This window comes from Cucurbita maxima, unplaced genomic scaffold (genome assembly GCF_002738345.1).
Source record: "Cucurbita maxima cultivar Rimu unplaced genomic scaffold, Cmax_1.0 Cma_Scf00047, whole genome shotgun sequence".
Taxonomy (NCBI): domain Eukaryota; kingdom Viridiplantae; phylum Streptophyta; class Magnoliopsida; order Cucurbitales; family Cucurbitaceae; genus Cucurbita; species Cucurbita maxima.
This window is the reverse complement of record NW_019272063.1, coordinates 377,106-398,711: the sequence shown is the minus strand read 5'-3', so window position 1 is coordinate 398,711 and position 21,606 is coordinate 377,106. Positions and strand designations below refer to the sequence as shown.

At 36.8% G+C, this 21,606-nt stretch overlaps 4 protein-coding genes across 4 annotated transcripts; 2 read left to right on the top strand and 2 right to left on the bottom strand.

Annotated features, from left to right (window-relative positions):
- The first annotated feature begins 1,850 nt into the window (after window positions 1–1,850).
- On the top strand, window positions 1,851–3,001 carry LOC111470891 (NAC domain-containing protein 83-like). The gene is made up of 3 exons (XM_023116550.1): window positions 1,851–2,121; window positions 2,233–2,510; window positions 2,604–3,001. The coding sequence occupies exons 1-3, from the start codon at window positions 1,935–1,937 to the stop codon at window positions 2,871–2,873; spliced, it is 735 nt and encodes a 244-aa protein (XP_022972318.1). The 5' UTR covers window positions 1,851–1,934; the 3' UTR covers window positions 2,874–3,001.
- Window positions 3,002–4,699: 1,698 nt separating this feature from the next.
- On the bottom strand, window positions 4,700–8,541 carry LOC111470824 (zinc finger protein CONSTANS-LIKE 14-like). The gene is made up of 4 exons (XM_023116465.1): window positions 7,393–8,541; window positions 6,121–6,324; window positions 5,074–5,318; window positions 4,700–4,993 (listed from the first exon to the last, which is right to left on the bottom strand). Exons 1-4 carry the CDS (start codon window positions 8,323–8,325, stop codon window positions 4,891–4,893), a joined length of 1,485 nt encoding a protein of 494 aa, XP_022972233.1. The 5' UTR covers window positions 8,326–8,541; the 3' UTR covers window positions 4,700–4,890.
- A 1,364-nt stretch (window positions 8,542–9,905) lies between these two features.
- LOC111470785 (calcium-dependent protein kinase 24) lies at window positions 9,906–13,790 on the top strand. The gene is made up of 8 exons (XM_023116399.1): window positions 9,906–10,626; window positions 11,081–11,204; window positions 11,351–11,494; window positions 11,611–11,763; window positions 12,127–12,242; window positions 12,326–12,493; window positions 12,955–13,173; window positions 13,345–13,790. The coding sequence occupies exons 1-8, from the start codon at window positions 10,114–10,116 to the stop codon at window positions 13,495–13,497; spliced, it is 1,590 nt and encodes a 529-aa protein (XP_022972167.1). The 5' UTR covers window positions 9,906–10,113; the 3' UTR covers window positions 13,498–13,790.
- A 1,887-nt stretch (window positions 13,791–15,677) lies between these two features.
- Window positions 15,678–21,467, bottom strand: LOC111470856 (2-(3-amino-3-carboxypropyl)histidine synthase subunit 2). Its single transcript, XM_023116504.1, has 10 exons — window positions 21,195–21,467; window positions 20,686–20,903; window positions 19,689–19,797; window positions 18,150–18,501; window positions 17,891–17,960; window positions 17,606–17,673; window positions 17,314–17,429; window positions 17,138–17,244; window positions 16,427–16,566; window positions 15,678–16,152 (listed from the first exon to the last, which is right to left on the bottom strand). The coding sequence occupies exons 1-10, from the start codon at window positions 21,273–21,275 to the stop codon at window positions 15,914–15,916; spliced, it is 1,500 nt and encodes a 499-aa protein (XP_022972272.1). The 5' UTR covers window positions 21,276–21,467; the 3' UTR covers window positions 15,678–15,913.
- Window positions 21,468–21,606: the final 139 nt, after the last annotated feature.

The window sequence follows — 21,606 nt, the reverse complement described above, 5'->3', positions numbered from 1 at the left end:
TTGGTAAATTTTCAAACTTTAAATGTTGGCTTTGTATTTTTTAGCGGTGCAAGTGGTAGCTGTTTGATTACGTCATAGAAGTTGGGGCCGTTACAGATTTTCTTCCTAATCAGTACTATGAAATCTTTCAACGAGCATGCATGTGGTAGCTGTCCAATTACGTCATGTTCTAGACATTAAGGTCGTTACAAATTTTCTTTCTAATCAGTACAATTATGAATGTCACTAAAATCTTTCAACGAGCGTGCATGTGGTAGCTATCCAACTACGTCATGTTCTAGATGTTGAGGCCGTTACAAATTTTCTTTCTAATCAATATAATTATGAACGTCACCAAAATCTTTTGACGAGCGTGCATGTGGTAGCTGTCCAATTACGTCATGGGCCGTTACAAATTTCCTTTCTAATCAATACAATTACGAATGTCACAGAAATCCATCAACGTCCACTCATCTACACGTAAACTTCTATTGTTTATAGCTAACGGATCACGTGTCATTTTTTATCCTTTTATTTCGGACGTTCAATACAACTTCAAGATTTGAAGGTTCAAACCATTTATGTTCGTTTTCAACTACTCATCTCGAGGAAAACGGATTTTTTTGAAATAATTAAAAAAAATTAATGATGGGAATAATTTTTTAAAAATCAATCTAGGATGACATTTGGATAATATCATATAATCTAAATTAATTTATTATATGAAATAAAATCCATTATTTTAATAGTTAGGGCACTTGTAGCGATCTCCCTTGTCTCCCACACTCGAACAAAGCTAACAATAATGACGTGGGTACTTTCGTACTTTCCCATTTGAAAATCCCTCTTGGGTACTTCGTTTCTCCCTTACCCGACCCGTCCCTATCTCCCTCAATTACCAAATTACCCTTTTATCCATTTTCACACGCCAAATTGACAGCAATTCATTTTTTTAAGGGGAAAAAAATGAAAAGCAAATACTTTATCTAACAATTTCCTTTTATGAAAACCCTTTTTCATAGATAAAGTTGTTTTTTAATTAAGAAGAAACGTTATAAGACGGTTAAATTTTAATTAGAAATGACAAATAAATTAATTTTGATTAGGTTAGCATGACATCATAAATCAAAATTATAATTAATATATATATTACACTTTTTTTTTTATTTTTTTATTTTTTATTTTATTAGATGACGTATATGAGGGGAGATTACCTTCCATCTATAGAAAAAAACTTTTTACTTTGCTTTTTTTGGATATACTCATATTATTTTTTATTTTTTTTAAAAAGTAAATAATTTGTAATTGATAGCGATCTTAAGAATACAATGGCTAAGAAATATTTATCATATTTTGACGTTACTACTTATACCAATAAGATCGTAACACTCTATGTGTAAGATTCGGATCAAAATTCGAAACTCGTTCTTTTAGCTTGTTTTGTCTGTCTGGTCTAAACTAGTCTCGTTCAAATATAGTCTAGGTACATTTCTTTAAAATTGAAACCTGCTTTGTTTGGAGCAATTCTTTATTATGTGACCCTCTCGGAATTTTTCTACAAAACTCGTGTTGGTCTGGGGGATAGTCGTCGATCTTACCCGATTTTAAGAGAAGGAGATAATCATGGGTATTTTGAAATATTTAAAAAAAAGAAAAAAAAGAAAAAAAGAAAAAGAAAAAGCATTGTTAAAAATTACAATCCACAGTAAAACCAGCACATTGAGTTCCGTTGAGGGGTTGTGTGTTAAACATGAAGGGGGATGAAATTGAGGGAGGGAGAGAGAGAGAGAGAGAGAGAGAGAGAGAGAGAGAGAGAGATTGAGTCTAATTCACGCTAAAAACGTATTAGCCCACCACTCCTCCCCTCCGCCTACAAAGCCATCACTATAAAACCTCACCCTCGCTGCTCCTATTCAACTCACTCCACCCATCCATCTCCTATTCAATTCCCAACAATGGCCGCCAACAGAGTCGCCTACCTCAAGAATGGCGTCCTCCGCTTCCCCCCTGGCTTCCGCTTCCACCCCACCGACGAGGAACTCCTCGTCCAATACCTCATGAGAAGAGCCTTCTCACTCCCCCTTCCTGCCCCCGTCATCTCCGACATCGACGGCGGCCGATTCGACCCATGGGTCCTCCCAGGTTCCATCTCACGTCCACCATTTCCCCTAATTCGATCTCGTTTTGTTTCGGTTGTTTTCATTTGGGGTTGATTTTTTACTAATGGGGTTTCTGTGATTTTTTCTGGGTCAGGGAATTGGCAGCGGGAGAGGTACTTTTTCAGCACCAATTTCCCCAAATTCCCCAATGGGGGAAGCGTCACCAAAGTCACTGCCTCTGGGTACTGGAACCCCACTGCAAATGACCGTGCTGTTGTCTCTTCCAAGCAGGATCAGCTCGTGGGGTGGAAGAAATCACTGGTTTTCTACGTCGGGAAGTTTCCATATGGCATGAGGACTGATTGGATTATGCATGAGTATCGCCTGGTTGATTTTCCTCCTTCCGCCATGAATGCCCAACTTCCCCCCTTCGTGAGCTTCTTCTCCTACTAACTGTTCTTTTATGGTGGACTGTTCAATTGAGCTGAGCTGCTTCTTGTCTGTTTGTTTGATTTGTTGCTGCAGAACCCCAACCTGGTGTTATGTCGAATTTTCTTCAAGAAAAGAGACACAAGGGAGATAGATGAGAACAACAACGTTGGTAGCAGGCCTGTGCTTCGTAACTTTCTGAGAGCAACCAACAACACTGATTTGAATCTGTCTCCTACCTCTTCTTCTTCATCTGGATCAAGTGGAATTACTGATATTTCTCTGGGCAATTCTGATGATGACGACGACGATGATTATGAAGAAGAAGACGAAGAAGAAACCAGCAGCTTTTACAAGAGCTCTTAAAAACAAGCGTATAGCTTGAAGTAGCTGCTGTCCTTTTCCCATGAAGCTCTATAGGCTTCTGGGAAACCTCTACTCAACCCCCTGTTCTTCCCCCTTTGCATACACAGTATAATTAAAACAAAAAAAAACAAAAAAAAATACACAGTGTAATCATATTTCCCCCACAGTGAAATATATGATCCCCCAATTCTCCAACTTCCGCCTCTTCTTTTTCGACTGTTTTATTGACTGACTTACGTAATTGTGACGATATCGAAATGAAGACGTCGAAAGAAAACAAAAGGAAAGATTTTGAGATTAGATCAATGAATCGGTAACTGTCGTCACATACTATAGTAGACTCAAACGGTATATAACGGTTGGTTATATTGGGGGAGATTCATAGAACGGTTTTCTCGAATCTTTTATTGATGTAATTGTGTCGATATCGAATAAAGACACGAGGGGAAAAGAAAAGGAAAGATGATGAATATGGAGTAACGAAAAGTAATTTAGATTCATGGATGATCTACTATAGTAGACTCAAACGGTACAAAACGGTCAAACGGGGTCGAGCGTTTTGGAATGTTTTATAGGTTGGGTAGAGCGAATTTTGTCGAGAAACGAAGAGGACGGAAAAGGGAACTTGGTTGCGTACCCCTATGAAGAAGCAAGAGATTTTTGGTATGGTGAAGGGAAACAAAGTTGGAAAATGAAGGAAAAGAAAGGAAAGAAAAAGAAAATTGTAATATGGGAATAAAGAAGTGGGGGACCCTTACTTCTTGGAAGCTCAAATACGTCTCTTTAATTTTTATTTTTTTCCCTCTAAATCTCTTAAAATGCTACCCATCGCCATTGATGAAGATAGCTCGTTTTATGGTGCTTTTTAGAGCCAGAAGAGTGTTCAAACAGACTTACCCCTTCATTTAGTTCTCGTATTTATTTAAATTTATGAATATATTACGAGAAAAATTCAAACTTTAGGGTTTTATTAGACATAAAATAACGAAAAGTTTACGGGCTAATTTAATATTTTTTAGGTTTACAAGTTTAAGATTCCGTCAGTCCCATCGTGCTTTTGTTCCCCTCCTTATGTGAAATCTCACACTCCATCATTTTAGAGACCCAACGTCTTCAATGACACATTGCTCAGTGTCTAACTTCGATACTATTTGTATCAGCTCACAGCAGATGTTGTCTGCTTTAGCCCGTATGTGCTGACTTTGATACCATTTGTATCACCCCATGTCCACCCCTGCCAGATGTTGTCTGTTTTAGCTCGTTATGTATTGTCATCAGTCTTATTAAAATATCGACACAAAATTAAAAATTTTGGGATGGGTTAATTTTTTTTTCAATAAATTTTTTAGTCTTAATAAATTTGAAATTAAGAAACAAAAGGGAAAAATAATGTTGGAATTTTCAAATTTAATGGAAATTTCGTCCATTAGGTAAACTTCTTAAAAGAAGCCATAATTTCCCTTTGCTAATTTGCTATTTATCAAGTCCCGTAAGGAATCTTTGTAGGACCAATTAGTATGAACAACTTTTTTTATTTTTGAAAAGTAGGGTAAACAATTGAGGTAAGTTGAAATTACGCCTACAACGAGCTTAATTATAAATTTTAAAATTTCCGTAAACACGTCTTTATTAAAAATTTGAAAACATAGATTAAATAACTCTAAGTTAAATACCTCGAGACTATGCTACTCTGCAAGCCAAAGCCAAACTTTTACGAGTCAGAGACAGAGTATAGAAAGTTTGAAACAAAAGATAAAAAAAATACCTACTTTTACAATTAAATTACAAGTTTAGTCCCGATATAATAGATATACCGAGCGCTAGGCTGTTATCAAAGTCGCCAAGATACCGACATTATTCATATAATGCATAACATTAGTTCTTTAACTATTTCTAAAAAAGAAAAGCTGATGAAATCACGTGCGTTTGCACCTAGTACAAATATAAGTGGAAGGTAATGGCGAAATATTTACACACGCACCTACTTTCAACCATGGAAGCTGAGTTGAGCTGATCTTCAACAAGCATGGCCTCCGCTAGCCTTCACAAACCGGCCCTTGACTCGCTTTCTCGTATCGGCTCTTGCCTTTCTTGACTCGTAACGAATGTATTTATCGTACCTGTTCCAAGCTACACTCAAGGGTCCAGGATAGAAATGCAAAAGAAAACTACAGTTTACAAGAGAGACTGAAGTATGCACCTTCGAGTTTTCCGTTTCTCCTTGTAACGCTGCATTGCGTTGCCTCTATTCTGTGCAAGAAGCTCCAAGTCAGCCTTGGTTGTCGATGTCGACAATATACCATCTCTTACGATAATAGGTTGTTGTTCGATTGGCTGCGCATTTTTCGAACTGCCTTTCAGCTTGCTGCAGGCAGTACCATTAGGCAGATTGTTGCTCTCACATGTCGCTGCGCGATGGCTTAGCGTTGAGTTATTGACATGACCCTGCAATTTCGAGAAAATATAACATCAACAGTTGATTCCCAATGGGAAAGAGCAGAGGACTATACAAGAAAGAAGCACATGAAAATGTAGCGATTAAGTAGGCAGAGGGTATCTGACAAACAATGTAACAACCCAAGCCTACCGCTAGCAGATATTGTCCGTTTTAGCCCGTTACGTATCGCCGCCAGCTTCATGGTTCTAAAACGCATCTGTTAGAGAGAGGTTTCCACACCCTTATAAGGAATGGTTCATTCTCCTCTCCAACCGATGTGGGATCTCACACTCCACCCCCCTTGGGTCCAGCGTACTCGTTGGCACACCGCCAGGTGTCTGGTTTTAATACTATTTGTAACAGTCCAAGCCCACCGCTAGCAAATTTTGTTTGGTTTAGCACGTTACACATCATCGTCAGCTTCACGATTTTAAAACGTGTTTGTTAGGAAGAGGTTTCCACACCCTTATAAGGAATGATTCGTTCCCCTCTCCAACCGATGTGGGATATCACATACAAGAACTCAAAACATTGGATATGATCATACATCTACCACCAGAGCAAATGCATTTACAACAAGTATAGCTTTGACAAGTATACTTAATTTCACAGTAGATGGATCTCGTTGTTCATGAAACCTCTGAAATATAATTGTGGGTCTTCTAAGAGACGAGAAAGAATGGGATATAACAAACCTCCAGGTTAAGTAGACAATCATTTAGATGAACGCAGTAATCAAGAAACAACATTTTCTTCAGGCCAACGAGTAGCTCGAAACACGCTAAAAGTGAAATACAGAGCAGGACTTACATTCAATGATGGCAAGTCATCATGCATGCCAGAGCCATTGATCTGATAGGTTTCTCCTATCAACTTCGTGCTTGTTGGGGATGTTTCTTTCAAAAAATCACAAAAATTTTTAATTGTAAATCCCATGTTGCCGGTGCCGTAGGCGTCATCAAATGAGTTTGAATCTTTGTGTCCCCGTAATTGTCCTAAATGAAAGTCCCAAATCTGGAAAAAGTACGCATAGAAAAGAAGGAAAATAAGAAAGTTACCGAAAGGTTGATACCAGAAACAACGACAGACATTACATGTTTTGACATTGATAATATCAAGGCACCTGGCAAGCAGGAGATAATGAGAAAAACTACACCAAATGATAAGCCAGAGACATAAAGCAATAGCTACGACGAACAAGTATAGAAACCGGATTCCACACGAAAAGAAAGCAGGATCACTAGGAATCATTTCAATTAACTTCAAGCAAGTACAGTCCTAGATAAAGAACAGGTATAATACACCAAAATTTGTGTGAAGGAAAAAAGGGAGGGGAAATCCATTGGCAACAGAGAATGATTGCAACAATCTAATTTACAGCAAAAATCAAATAGAGGCTCTAGAAGAAAGAACACAGTTTGCCTATCTAATTTGTAATCACTCAAGTTCACCACTAGTAGATATTGTTCTCTTTAGGCTTTCCCTTCCGGACTTCCCCTCAAAGTTTTAAAACCAGTCTACTAAGGAGAGATTTTCGCACCATTATAAGGAATGCTTCGTTCCCCTCTCCAACCAATGTGAGATCTCACAATCCACCCTCCTTGGGGGCCCAACGTTATCTCTCGCACACAGTTCAGTGTCGGGCTCTGATACCATTCGTAACAGCCTAAGTCCACCACTAGTAGATATTATCATATTTGTGTTTTTCCTTTCGGCATTCCCTCAATGTTTTAAAAAGGTTTCCGGAATGGTTTCAGGTTAATAGCCATTCATATCCTTAGAAAAAGACTGTACTACTTTTGAAAGGTTAAACCAGTTGACTGCCAAAGCAGCGTCCTAAGAATGTACGAACTCAATTCCTAGGAATTGGGAAAAAACTTTATTCATTCCTTTAGGCTTTAGACAAAGAAATGGAGGAAAAAAATTAGAGGGTATGTCAAGGACAGCTCAAAGAAGAACATCCTTCGTACAGAATGCTATGCTATAGCTATCAAACTACAAAACAAGCGCATGCTAGAAAAGCTGAAAAACAATACAGTTGCCAGAACAGAGAAAAGCGACAAAAGCAAATTGAAAAATTACTTGAATGCTTTGACGATTTGGGTTACTATCCCATCCACTAGTGTCATCAACTATGCGCTCGCTATCTTTCAAGCCCATATGCGGCGGCATCGTTAGCAGAGATGTAAAAGAAGTTTGTTGCTGCAGTGATGGCTGAGGAGCAGCAGTAACATCAGCAAAAACCCCATCATCCCCTTTTTCAATTCGACGAGCTTCCAAATCCCCTTGCCAATAACAATCCCCATTCGTTGTTTCAGGAATAAGATTCTCTAATCCATCATCTTTCCCACCTGCATCACCATCGGCAGTGTTACCACCATCATCACCGCCTTGAAAATCCCTCTTAAGTAGCTCAACCAACTGCTTGTAAATCACTTGCTTGTGCTTCCCACAGCTCGGACTCCGCTTCTTCAGCGTGGAAGCAGCATCCGTACAGTTGAGATTCGCGAAGAGAAAGGGGTTCTCATTCGGAACAATGAGGTCATTAAAAGCAGTCGCACTCGCCCTACAAGCCCAAGAATCAATCTGCATAACCAAATCCTGTGAAGACCCCCAATTTTGCACCAACATCTCGGATTCCTCCAGCTTCTTATCACCAAGATCGAAGCCCAATAACGAAACAAGCTCGAGCACCGAAGGGCAGCCAGAGAACCCTTCAATCGGAGTTCGATCGTGAGCTGCGGAGACGGAACAACTCCCATGGGCATCCCAATCGCACTCCTGACAGAGCACGAGATTATCCGTCGAACACCGAATAGAAACCGGCTCACACCTACAGTTATCACAGATCTGAGACCGAACGTGCTTCCGAGAGAGCAAATTAGCGGAGTGAACATGGTTGTCGCAGAACAAACAGAGCTTCGCAGAATCAGCTCTACAGTACAGAATCGCGACCTGCTCGTTACAGAAATCACATGGGACGCTCTCCCCCGTTGTGAACTTAGAACAGACCATTCGTCGTCGCCGGTGAAGATCCCAGAGAAGAAAAACCCTAATCCAAAACAACCGGCAGCTACAAAGTGAACTGGAATTAAAGCTTGTTTTTTATTCGTTTCTTCAGCTCCATTGGTCCTTTGAGCGGTACCGGAAGAATATCCTGATCCCAATCGAAAAATATGGGGGATGATGAGCTTGCAGATCCTCGGCCATTTCTCTCAGGCCCTTTCTCGTCATTTCATAGGCTTCCATGGCAATATATCTTCTGACAAATCTTATTGACAAGGACAAAGTATCAATTTTCATTTTATCAAAATTATTTGAGTTTTAGTAAAATTACAAACACGCCCTTTATCTTTAAAATTATCGCTTGGTCCCACTTTCCATTTCTTTTTCTTTTCATTAAATTACTAATAAAAAATTTAAAATTATTTAGTTTTAGATTTAATGTGCTCTTAAACTCATAATTTAATTTTAAATAATTACTATTTTATTTCTAATTTAAGTGATTAGTACTTTAAATCATGATTATTGGGAAATAAAAAAATAACGGGAACGTGGATATGATGAGTTGGCATAGGTGGTGGGGCCCAACTTGTTAAAATATATAATATAAAATATAAAAATCTCACCGGCCTATATTAAAGCGCTAAATTCGTACATTTTGGGCGGATTTTGTGCGAGTGCTAGTGGTGGGCCAGGGGGGCAAAAAGGTCACCTTTTGATTGCAAAAAGATATTTAATTTTTAAGTATATTGAATTAAATTTTGTAAGATACCCAGCGTTCTTACTTACACACCGTCTCGTGTCTATCTCCCTTCGGAGAACAGCGAGAAGGCTGACACATCGTCCGGTGTACACCATTTGTCATCATTAGTATATATTGTCCTCTTTTGCTTTCCCTTTTAAGCTTTCTAGCTTTAAAACGAGTGTGTGATAGTGGAAGGTTTCCACACCCTGTGTTTTTGTTCTCCACCGTATAAATTATTGACTATTTCCATAGAATATTTTTAATAATTTTAGAAAAAAGTGTTCTTATTATTATTATTATTATTATTTCTTTGTCATAACATAGTAGTTGTGATTATTAGTCCAATAATTGAGGGATAATGGGAAGAAATAGAAGAAAATGGAGGAAGAAAAAGTAATGCATGTAAATCAAGGAACAAAAAGTTGATGTTAATTTTTTAGTATAGTTAAGAAATGGCAGCGGGTGGTGGGTTGTCAAAATTGTGAATGTCACGTCAACCACGGAGTCGAAGACATCCATCCCGTTTCGCCCATTGCTCGGTCGCTCTCATACAAACTTTTCAATTGATCGTGATTGATGACCAACTTTTTTTTTTTTTTTTTTAACACGAGTCAGGCTAGCACAAGTAATGATTTGGGTCGCTCCTAATGTCAGAATATTTATTAGATATAAAATTAAATTTTTATTTATATTTATATTAAATATATCAGATAATTAAAAAGTGGGAGAATAGAAAAAAAAAAAAGAAATAATATGAAAAATTGTGATGGGAGAGAGAGAGGGGAGAAGATTAACGGAATTTTGAAGAAGTCGTAAGAAAATGGCGGGGGGTCTTCAACAAACTCGAGGAATCGGCATTAACGAAATTTGCTGTCCGCTCCTGCATTCAACATTTACCCGCCTCCGCCTCCTCCTTCCTCTCTCTTGGCTCTGTGATTTCCGCTCCCAAAATTTCTCCGTATAAGCCCCCCTCCATTTCCATCTCCCTCCCTCCCTTCCTCCCTCCCATGGGAAGTGCATGAGCTTTTCCGGCCACTAAAAGTTCTTCTCCTCCCATGGGAAGCTGCGTTTCCGTGCAGTCCAGGGCCGGATCCCTCGCCAAGAGGAGCAGAGACGTCAGGCCTCTTCCCGATCATGCCATAATCGAATCTGTTCGAAAGTCCTCCGTTCGACTTGCGGCTTCCATTCTCTCCGATGACTCCACCGGCGACAACATTTTTGAGAAATATCGCTTCGGGAAGGAGCTTGGGCGGGGGGAGTTTGGGATCACGCACCAGTGCTTTCAGATCGAGACTGGCGAGACTTTCGCCTGTAAGACCATTTCTAAGAGCAAGTTGAGATCTGAGATCAATGTCGAGGATGTGCGGAGAGAGGTCGCGATTATGCGAAGTTTGCCCAAGCATCCCAATATTGTTACCTTTAAGGAGGCCTTTGAGGATAACGAAGCGGTTTATTTTGTAATGGAGCTTTGCGAGGGCGGTGAACTCTTCGATAGGATCGTCTCCAAAGGGCATTACACTGAGCGCGCGGCTGCGGACGTGACCAAGACCATTATCGAGATTTGCAAGGTATATGAACTTCACTCTCTCCCAAATCGTTCTACCTCGATTCTACGGAAAATTTCCGAATCTTATTAATATTTTGGGGAAGTAGACTCAAATTCAATTGTTGCTGATTTCTTCAAAATGGTGACGTTTATGTGCTATTTACATTTGTGAAAACTTATATCTGCCTCATGTCTTTTGTCGATTTATCAATTTAATCTAAGAATAGCCTCTGTATTTGGTAGCAGAGCAACACGATGGCCTAATTGGATTTACTGGAATGGTATTAGGAAACTCTGGCGTTGGAAATAGGATTTGCAATGTATATATTATTCTTCATGCTTTATACAGCTCCATTTCATGGAGTAATTGTAGCTCTTCGTGTGGTTGTAACTGAAGATGAATGATCTTTTGAACGCCACATACGCGAAGAATTGATGGTATCATTTACTTGGAGCATTTTCCTGTTCTGTCTCAGGTATGCCATGAAAATGGAGTTATCCATAGGGACTTGAAACCTGAGAATTTCTTGTTCGCAGATGAAAGTGAAAACTCCCGACTGAAGGCAATTGATTTTGGTCTTTCCATATTTTTCGAACCTGGTATGCTTACACTTTTCTCTAGTACCTCGCCATAATTCTGACTGCAGGAACCAAGTTTCTTCTCTTATCTTTATTAACCTTGAAGGCCTGCTGCTCTTTATTTAATTAAGAACTTGTTTCTCAACTTCCTCGATCTCGTTTGGTAGATCAGAGATTCAGTGAAATTGTTGGAAGTCCGTATTACATGGCACCGGAGGTCCTAAGACGCAGCTATGGGCCGGAAATTGATGTATGGAGCGCTGGGGTGATTCTTTATATCTTGCTTTGTGGAGTTCCTCCTTTCTGGGCAGGTGAGTCTCTCCTTGAGTGGCATCTTGTAGGTTGTTTATTGTCTAAATCTTTGAAAGTTGGATAATAAATTATTTCAGGCATGCTAATGCTGTATTGGGGATTATAACTTGTGCAGAATCTGAGGAAGGCATTGCTCATGCTATTGTTCGGGGTAATATAGATTTTGAGAGGGACCCTTGGCCAAAGGTTTCTCAGGAAGCCAAAGAACTTGTGATGGGGATGCTCGATCCAAATCCTTACAGTCGGATGACTGTTGAAGAAGTTCTTGGTATGGACTCTTATTCCTAATTCATTTCAGTAATATCTTTGTTTGCTTTGTTTTCCCCAAATCCCGAGCAAAGTATCTCTAGGTTTTAAGCAATTTCAGTAGAAGGTACATGAAATGCAGGACGTGATAGCACAGACATATTGTCAAACGAATACTAAAATTATGTCGAAATGTTTCTGGTGTGGCTTGGGTTTAACCACTATTTTCTTCTTTATGTTTATTTGTTTTGTTATCTACTTTCTATAAATGTGTTCCTGTTTTTTTCCATAAACATGGAACTCATGTAGAACTTAAAAAAAACAAAGAGTTAAAAACTTAAATAATGAATCAAATTATCTGATCATCTTGTTTTATTACATGAAGAACATCCTTGGATACAAAACAAAAACCAGGCTCGTAATATCCCCCTGGGTGAAAATGTCGGCATAGGGATTAAGCAATTCACTTTGATGAATAAGTTCAAGAAGAAAGTACTTAGAGTAAGTATCGAACATACATTATTTAAGTTAAGTTGTCTCTTCAATAGCTTTGTTAGTTGATGAATATCCTTGACTGTATCCAGGTTGTGGCCGATCACTTGTCAGATGAGCAAATGGATGGGATCAGACGAATGTTCCATATGATGGACACAGATAAAAATGGAGATTTAACTTTCGAGGAGTTGAAGAATGGTCTGCATATGATTGGACATTCTCTTTCCGACCCTGATGTGCAGATGTTGATGGAAGCTGTAAGTTTCTTCCCAATATAAACCTCAAAAGATTGTTGGGAGTAACAAAAAAAAAAAACACACACAATTTTCTAGACTTTTTCTTGTCCAAATATCTTAGATTTTTTTCGTAGTCTAACCCAATCGAAAGAAACTTTGTCCTCAAAGTGTTCTGTAAGCCTAAGATATTTTCAGAGTATGTTAACATTTGAACAAGTCATTTTCTTGCGTTATGGCTTCTATTTTCTCTATAAATATCCAATTGGTTCGTAAAAGATTAAATATCTATGCTTCCCCATCATGAGGATCTTTATTCATGGATCTTTTGGTTCAGAAATTCATATAAGGTGGAACCATTTCTTCTACCCCTTTCTTATATTTGAAAAGCGGTGAACTGTCAGTAAAATATGATGTATTATATAACCAAGGTTTGATATCAAAATATTCTATCATTCTAACGGGCCTTCTTTTCTGTAAACAAGGCGGATATGGATGGAAATGGAACATTAAGTTGCGAGGAGTTTGCAACAATGTCCATTCACCTCAGAAAGATGAGCACTGATGAGCTTCTGACTCAAGCGTTCAGATTCTTTGACAAGGACCAAAATGGGTACATTGAATATGATGAACTCAGAGAAGCCTTAATGGACGACAATGAGAAGGTGATCCAAGATATCATTTCTGATGCTGACATGGATAAGGTATCTATCTCTAAATATGACTCTTTTTTATTTCATTTTGCTAATGAGAAATAAGGTTTCTTTTAGGAGAGTGAATCTTCGTATGTTTTATTACATACGATCTACACGAAAATTCATCTCAAACTTATTCGATACTCATTTTATTGGATTACTGTGTTGCCTGCCTGATAGGATGGTCGAATCAGTTACAATGAGTTCAAGGCAATGTTAACCACAGGGATGGATTGGAAAATGGCTTCTCGGCAGTATTCAAGAGCAATGCTTCATGCCCTTAGCAAAAAATTGTTCAAAGAAAAATCAGTGGCAGAATGCAAAGGTAGATAGTTTCTGAGTTCAACTCAGAATCAATCACTCCAAAAGGAAAAGAAATTGATAGAATGTGCACCCTCAATTTTCGTGGATGCAAACAAGAGTCTTTTTTGGGGTTTCTAGCTCATTCGGCCCATTTTCAGAGAATACAACAAAAAGGGATAATTGTGCTTAATATAAATTTAGAGTTCTTGGAAATCCATTTTTCTGAGACAAACTTGTATGTGTTTCATTTTCGGATGAGTTTTTGAATGTGGTTTAACTTCTTATTTAATTAACCTCACTTCAACAACATTTTTTTTTTTAAAATCTTAATCATCATATCCAGTTCGAGTTCGTAAAGATATCTCCTAATTGTTCTCGAGTCTTAACATATCTTGAATATCAAATTTTGTAATTTTTCAAATACAAAATAATATTTATCTTCAATTTTAGCTCTTTCATGAAATACTTAGACTAGAAATAATATAAAAAGTTTTAGCTGTTTCATGAAATACTTAGATTAGAAATAGTATAAAGAGCTATTGATTTCCAATTAAGTTAGAAGTTGACATTTTCACACTAGTTCTCATACCCATCGTGTCATTGTTCTATTATCTAATTCAACATTCAAATATGACATCATCCTAATTTTTTTTTCAAAAAAATATAAAGATGAAATAATTAAAGAAATGCTTTGTTGGAAAACAAATGAGGAGTCAAAGAGATTGACTTTATTTAATAAAAAAATATTAATTTAATTATAGAAAAAAAAAACATGTTCATAAAAATAAAACGACCATATGAACTACATTTTCTTCCACTTTCCACTCCTATTTTCAACATTTCTACATGTACTCTTCTTTTTCAACCAAACACAAAAAGTAACCAATTATTTTAAACTTTCCATAATCAAATTCAACTTAATTTTTCTTAATTTTTCCCTTTACCTATAAATTAAACTTATAATCTCGGCTGGTACCTGTATTTCCTTTGTTTTAATATCTCACTATTTAAAAATTCACGACATTATAATCTCACCCATTCGATTGCAAGTTCAAAATTCCACCCTAAATATTGTTGAATTAAAAAAATTATTATAAAAGAAGGATATAATAATTTTTTTTTAATTGGACTATAAAACTGATTTTAAAAATAGAATAAAAAAGCAAAAAATAAAAGAAAGAAATTAAAAAGGGTTGATTAATTTTCCAAATTTGATGGCCGGAATGAGTAAGTATTCAATTCAAAGTTTAGGTCTTGATGAAAGTCCATGCTCTATCCCATTTCGTATCAAAACTCTTAAAATTTCAACTTTTCCTATTCCTTAGTCTAAATCAAAGCCCTTCCAAAACCCCCCTCTTTCACTATAAAACCCCCCCTAAATCTCATCACATAAATGCAAATCAAATCACACACATCCCTACCCAAACCCAAATCTACATTCATCCTACATAATGATGTTTCAAAAGGTTGCCACCCTTTTCATTGTTTCGGTTGTGTTTGGCGTTGTTTTGAGCCAAATTAGTATGGTTGATGCAGCACGATTGCTCTCAGAGGTTTTAAATCACGACGTTCATGACGTTGATCCATATTCGATAGTTTATCAAAAAGCAAAGGAATCTGTCTCTTGTTGGCTTGGGATGTTATCTTCTGGACCGAGTCCTAGTGGCCCGGGTCACTAGAGCTTATATCTAAAACAAACTTCATCATCAATAATGAATTATTTTTCTTTTCTTTGTTTTCTCATATACTTGTGTTGTTCCAATCACACAAAAGTGCAAGTAAATAAAGTTTTTTTTTTTAATTTCTTAATTAATATGTTTAATAACATACCATTATCATTTTAGTATAATGTCGTGATTATTTCTGCTTTATATAACCCAACCCTNGACAAAAAAAAAAAAAAAAAAAAAAAAAAAAAAAGGAAAAAATCTAGAAGTAACATCTTTAATGAAATGAGTTTAGATATAAAAGTTCATCTTATTCAAACCTTTTTAGTTGAAAAAGTTCATCATTCCATCAAAAATGAAATAAACTTAAGAGTTAAAAGCTAAAATGAGATTCGAACCTAACTAAAAATATAATATTCAAAAAATTAGAGACTAAAATAGAATAAATATTATATTATTTTGATCGGAATAGACTTTAAACCGAAATATTATTATTCTTCTCTTCTTTGNAAAAGCAAAAAAAAAAAAAAAAAAAAAAAAAAAAAAAAAAACAATGTTCTTCCTTCTAAATAGAAATTTCACTGTGCACAATAATATTAATGTTTAACATTCATTTCTCATGATCTTTTAGAAACACTAATAAAAAATAGAACACTCTTCCGAACAAACCTAGTGAAACAAAATCTCTTTGTAAGATTGACAACCAACCTCTTTTCCCAAGCTTGCTGGAATCTCTCCGACTGACCCTTACAAACTTGCTTCAATCTTCAAACCTTCTCTTAATGACTATTTTTCTCGTCTTGATACCCTGATGCCCTGCCGCTCCTCCCGATTAGATATGGCTCCGGCTGGGAACTACCATTTTGAATATCTAAACCTTGAAAGGAACGAGCTGCAAAAAATTCCGCTCCAGACCTCGCAGTTCCTTCAATTAGCGAGTTTCGGTTATCGCGTATCTGGAGAGCTTTCTCTGTCGCACTTACTAGAGTGCAAGCTTCATTTTCTTCCTCAACATTTTCTGTTTAGAAAACAAATTAAGAACAATCTCAGAATCAAAACTGTGATGCTGGAAGTTAATATAGTGAAGTGATAGAACTTGTAACTAATGCAAGCCTACGGCCGGGCAACATATGCTCAAGCCTCTGGTTTCATTTGAAAAGAAGGTTTTAGGAAATGGAGGCAGAGAGATTTTTGAAAGTACGAATAAGAGGAGATTTTAAAGGAAACGTTATATAACTCTAACCAAAAGAACTCTTGCAGCATGAAAACATAAGGGCGTGAAGGGTCAGTACCTTGGGAATCATAATCTTCAACATATCTGCCTTGCAAGAACGAATATCTCGCTTCATCTGATCGGTTTCCTTCTTTAGGTATCGAGAAATTAATCAAATCCTGAAATTCCATAACATAGGCACCTGTCCATTGACTTCCTCTGGACAATTCAAATTTCCATCCTTCAATTAAGATCCAAATGAAATTTAAAGATAAGATCTAAAATATAAACTATTTATTCTCCATCTGAAGAAAATGATGGTTTCTCCATTTGATCGTTCAATTGATATAATCATATGCATCCCTCAGTTCAAATTTAGAATCACATAGATTCACCAGCATATTGGAAAATGAAATGGCATATTCAACAATAAGATTTTCGAGTCATGGTTTCTAAACGAAGTGTCAAAGCGAGGATACTTCCCTGCAAGGCTATTTCCTAACTAAGACATAGGTTTTTCAAACCAATTGGTATAGTAGTTGTGACCCATTTCAGAATGCGGGTGGCCATCATCTTACTTTATGTAGCCCGGGGCGAATTCTTCAACAACTTGACAATATTTCTATGCATGATTGAACAGCTAGCCATAAGATCATATAAAGAAGTAAGGTTCCAACTAGACTTCATGACGACATGAATCGATTTTGGCACGGAGTTAACAGAACTAAGACAGCTCACGTTACATGATCTCGAGAAATTAAAGATGAAACAAGACAAAGATTAGAAATACCTGGTGAAAGCTAGTGTGGCTTCAAATGGAGTAATGACAGGAGCAAGATACTCCTTGCTATCCATAAGTGCAGTTTGGGCACAAGAAACATATATGAAAACACCACACTGCAAGAAATGCTAAGGAATCAGACTACCAGTAAAGCAAATTAAGTCGCATGAGTCTGACAAAAATACCTCTGGGAAGTTGGCAAGTTTTGCAGGATTGGGTCTTCCCATAACAAGAGTATAAGCCTTCTTCCCTGCTCCAGTGATCAGCTCTTTCATCTGATGAATGATATGGAGGTAACCAGCTACATAAATCATCACCAAATTAAAACGCCTTTTAAAATTCACAAATTAATACGATACAACAATGCTCCTCTGGTCCTCAACAAAGAAAGATCCAATACGCCGTAAACGGATTAAGAAGATGACATGTCCAGTTTTTGTTTGCAGATGATTTCCGTCAGTTTTTGTCAATACATACCTAAACCAAGAGTACCAACCAAAATTCCAACAATGGCAGCATCCTTTGCCTTCTCCACCAAGTAATATCTGATTGACACATAATAAGATAAAAGTAAATAAAACAAAAGACGATTACAGTATCCAGTTTCATTATCCCAAAAATAAAAGAAAAAAAATGAACGCATTGTATTACTGGAGAATGTAATCTCAACAAAAGAAGGCATGCTATCTTACAAATATATTGACAAAAATCAGTTTAAAGGGAACAAAAGTGGATAATGAATGAGTTTACGGCGAATATTACCTGCGCTTGAGGATCCTTCTTTGCTGAGATACATCAGTAACCAAGCAACTTTCTTTTGCATCGTATCTGACTAAAATTAATAACGATGAAGTTAAGACAAGATGTGAGCTTAAAATTATGGGTTAGCTTATTGTGACAAGCAAAATTTCTCAAAATGGGCAATCGAATTGAGATGTCGTCATAAGAAATGGAAACACTAGAACATTTAACGTTGTAGCTAATAAAATAAACTCAATGTAGAACATAACAATTTACGCACCTATCTCACAGCCATTGAATGTCAGAACCACATTTGCGAAGGCTGAATTCTCAGAACCAATCCAGAAAATTGAGCAGTCCTCCATTCTTCGCTCTCTAGGTAAATCCCAAAACAAGCTTCCAATGTGATGTCTGGTTCCAGCAATATTCTCAAAACTCCCACTTTCAGCATTGGTAACTTGTTCCCCACCTCTGGCAACATTTTCATTATGGGAGGACGGATCCAAACTTGAACATTTAACATCTGCAAAATGAACTTCTAATTCTGACGTTAGACTGCTTGTCTGAAATGAATCTAATAGCGGTTGTCTAATATCATCCATTGAATGCGCATATTCCAACCCAAAAAGAACCTGTTCAAGGAGTTAGATAAACTGTCAAACTCCAGTGCAGCGTTATTAGAGTTTAGAGTATAAGCTTCAAAGTGAAAAGAAAAAAAGAAAAAAAGAAAAAAAAAAGCACTAAAGAAAAAGAATTGCAACCTCAGTCGAAGTAAATAGTCCGACTGAATTATGATTTGATTAAGAAANCCCCCCCCCCCCCCCCAAGAAAAATAATAATAGTACATTTTATTGGGGGGAAGGGTGAATAGCTACATATTTTCATGTTTGAGATTCCTACATTTTAAATTCCTTTATGTGTGCATCTGATATTTGATATAGAAATCTACTGACAGAAATATACACACACGAACAGTGGATGAATAGTATCTATCTAGTAGCTTGATTTCCATAAGTTTGAGGCCAGTACTGGACCTAACGAGAAGAAAACCTCAAATAAGCAAGCATGTAGAGTTCAAACTCTATTTCCCTTTGCATTAAGCCATTAATTGATAATCCTATAGCCAAGAACCACATGGAAGCAACTTTGAATTACCCAAAACAAACTTAATTATACAGAAAAAGTTAACAGAATGGTCTTTTCGGGCTAAAGTCCGGAGTGCAAAGATAGGTGATGCCTTTCTTTTTGAGGCACACAAAAGGTGTTTCAAATTACACTGATGGTGTCTTTTCAAATGAAATTCAAATCAAAGACTCATCAGCCATCCAAATGCCATTTTAATGGGACTTGATTTCATGTTTGTAACCTCTTCGAAATTAGGAGTTTTCGATAAAAGATGAAGTTTTTGATGTTGTATTCTCCATCTGCCCCTCCCCCAACCCTCTTTTCACAACAAAGAGAGATTTCTTCAGCAAGTTAGGTTCTTAGCTATTTTGTGGTATTTTTAGTTAGAAAGACATAAGAGTGTTTTTATTGATGTGGAGGAGTTTAGCCCATTTTATCTTTACTTGGATTCTCAAGCTAGTTTTCTTTTTTTTTTTTTTTGGTAAGAAATCTAACTTTCATTGAAAAAAATGAAAAAAATACAAGAGCATACAAAAAAGAAAGAGACCCACAAGGAAGCCTAAGAAACCTAAGGCTTACGTTTTTGTATCGTATTGTTTTTTAAATCATTCCCTCATTCTTCTTAATGGATTTCATATAGTTATCCCGAAAAAGATAAAAATAAGTACAGTGATTTAAGAACACAAATGCATACCAAAACAGGCTTTCCATTGGACGAACTGTAGTGAGATAAAGTTTTGGCACAAGTGGAGACATCGATTGGATCCTTTCCGAAAACAAAAAATGCTGGAAGAGTTGTTGTCCTGAAAGATACCAAAAGTGTATTGTAACACTGCTAATAGTAAACCAGCAATAACTGTAAGTGATGGACCTCAAAAGCTATATGCAGTCTGAAAAATTGGATCATATAAATAATAGCACGCACGGTAGGCTATAACTTTACTATCTATCTGTTGATCTACCAATCATTTAGTAGGAAACTAAATGTTAATATTCAAATTAAAGTTAAACTAAGAAATCAACCAAGAACATCGAACAAGGAGGAATAAATAAGAAACCATGCAAGCAATAATCTGTAATCCACAACTCCTTATCATAAGGAAAGCTAAGCATACAAACGCCTTAGTACATCATATGGCTTAAAATCACGACCAACACCCGATTACTTCTCCATTTTTACTGAAGGTGCACTTATGATCAGACAAACAAGCACCACCCTATTCTCTCAATCATGAGAAACGGGGACTGCCAATCATCCAAAAGATTAACATAACCATGTAGATGCCTCTTACATGATGATTGATAATATAAAATACTTTATTTCATAATACTACCTCCAAGGATTATAGTATTGCAGTGAATATCTAAGATTTTTATACCATGTCAATGATATTTCAGACATTTGAAACATTATACTGATAGTTCAAAGAATGGATTCAAACGCACCTATCAATTATTTAATATGACAGAAAACACCTCCGAAATCCACTTCTCAAGGATTACAAGTTTTTTAGTTATTTTAGTTTCTCACTCTAAAGTGCAAAAATCAACAACAGCACAAACACTTGCGCAAATTAGCAAAAACAAGTCAATAACTTAGGATGCTGATTTCTAAGGGGACTGCAAGGTGAAAAGTTCATAAAAACCTTGCTAGAAAGCATATAACATATCCATAGTAGATTGATACTCACGGGCTCAGACATGTATGTCCATAGTGAATGACACAATCAGCATTAGCGTGAGCTGCCCCAACCTCATCAACGCAACAGCTACCGTAAGTTGTATCAGCCATTATGAACAACCTAACCTTATTTTCGTCATCGCTTTGGTTTGGATCATTAAGCGCACAGAGTCTTTTCCTCAAAGCACTGACCACTCTAGTTGAATCCTTCAAGAGCTCATCAGGAAACTAAAATTTCATAAATAAAAGAAATCAACAATTAAGTAGGAAATAATAATATAAAAACGGAATTATGAGCATTTGAAGATCAAATAACCAGACATGAGAAAATCCATGACACATATAACATTTGTACATTCATAGCACCCGAACGGGAGCAAAAACTCGACTTGAATCAAACTCAAACCACAATATTTCGAAGAACACAAGACCGAAACTCTCCGTAGTTGGTTAATAAGGAGTAGATAAAAAAGTTGAAATCATTTCAAACCTGCAATACTTGTGGATTCGTAGTAATACCTGCAATGCGACTCTGGTAAAGTTCCGAGTGTGAATGTAGTCGGCGGTGCGGGAAATTTCGTAGTATGATTCTAACTCCATAGCGAAAGTAGAAGAAGTTGAAAGAGCAGATTCTGGTTCAGCAGCTGCTGACCATAAAAGAGAAGAAGATTCAGAGTTCAGAGATACGGCCGGTGAATCCTCGGTTCTCTCTCTCTCTCGCTTCTCGCAGAATTGGGCCGCCGTGAGGACTTCCTGCAACTCCAGCCAGCAATTTACTTGGTAGCTTTTCGAATTAAGGTTATTAAACGTATAAATTTATTAAATTATTCAAAATAATTCCCAAAATAAATTTATTCAATATTTGGTTAAACTAATAATTAAAAAAAAAAACCTTTTTTAAAATTTATTTTTATTTCGATAAAATTTGTAA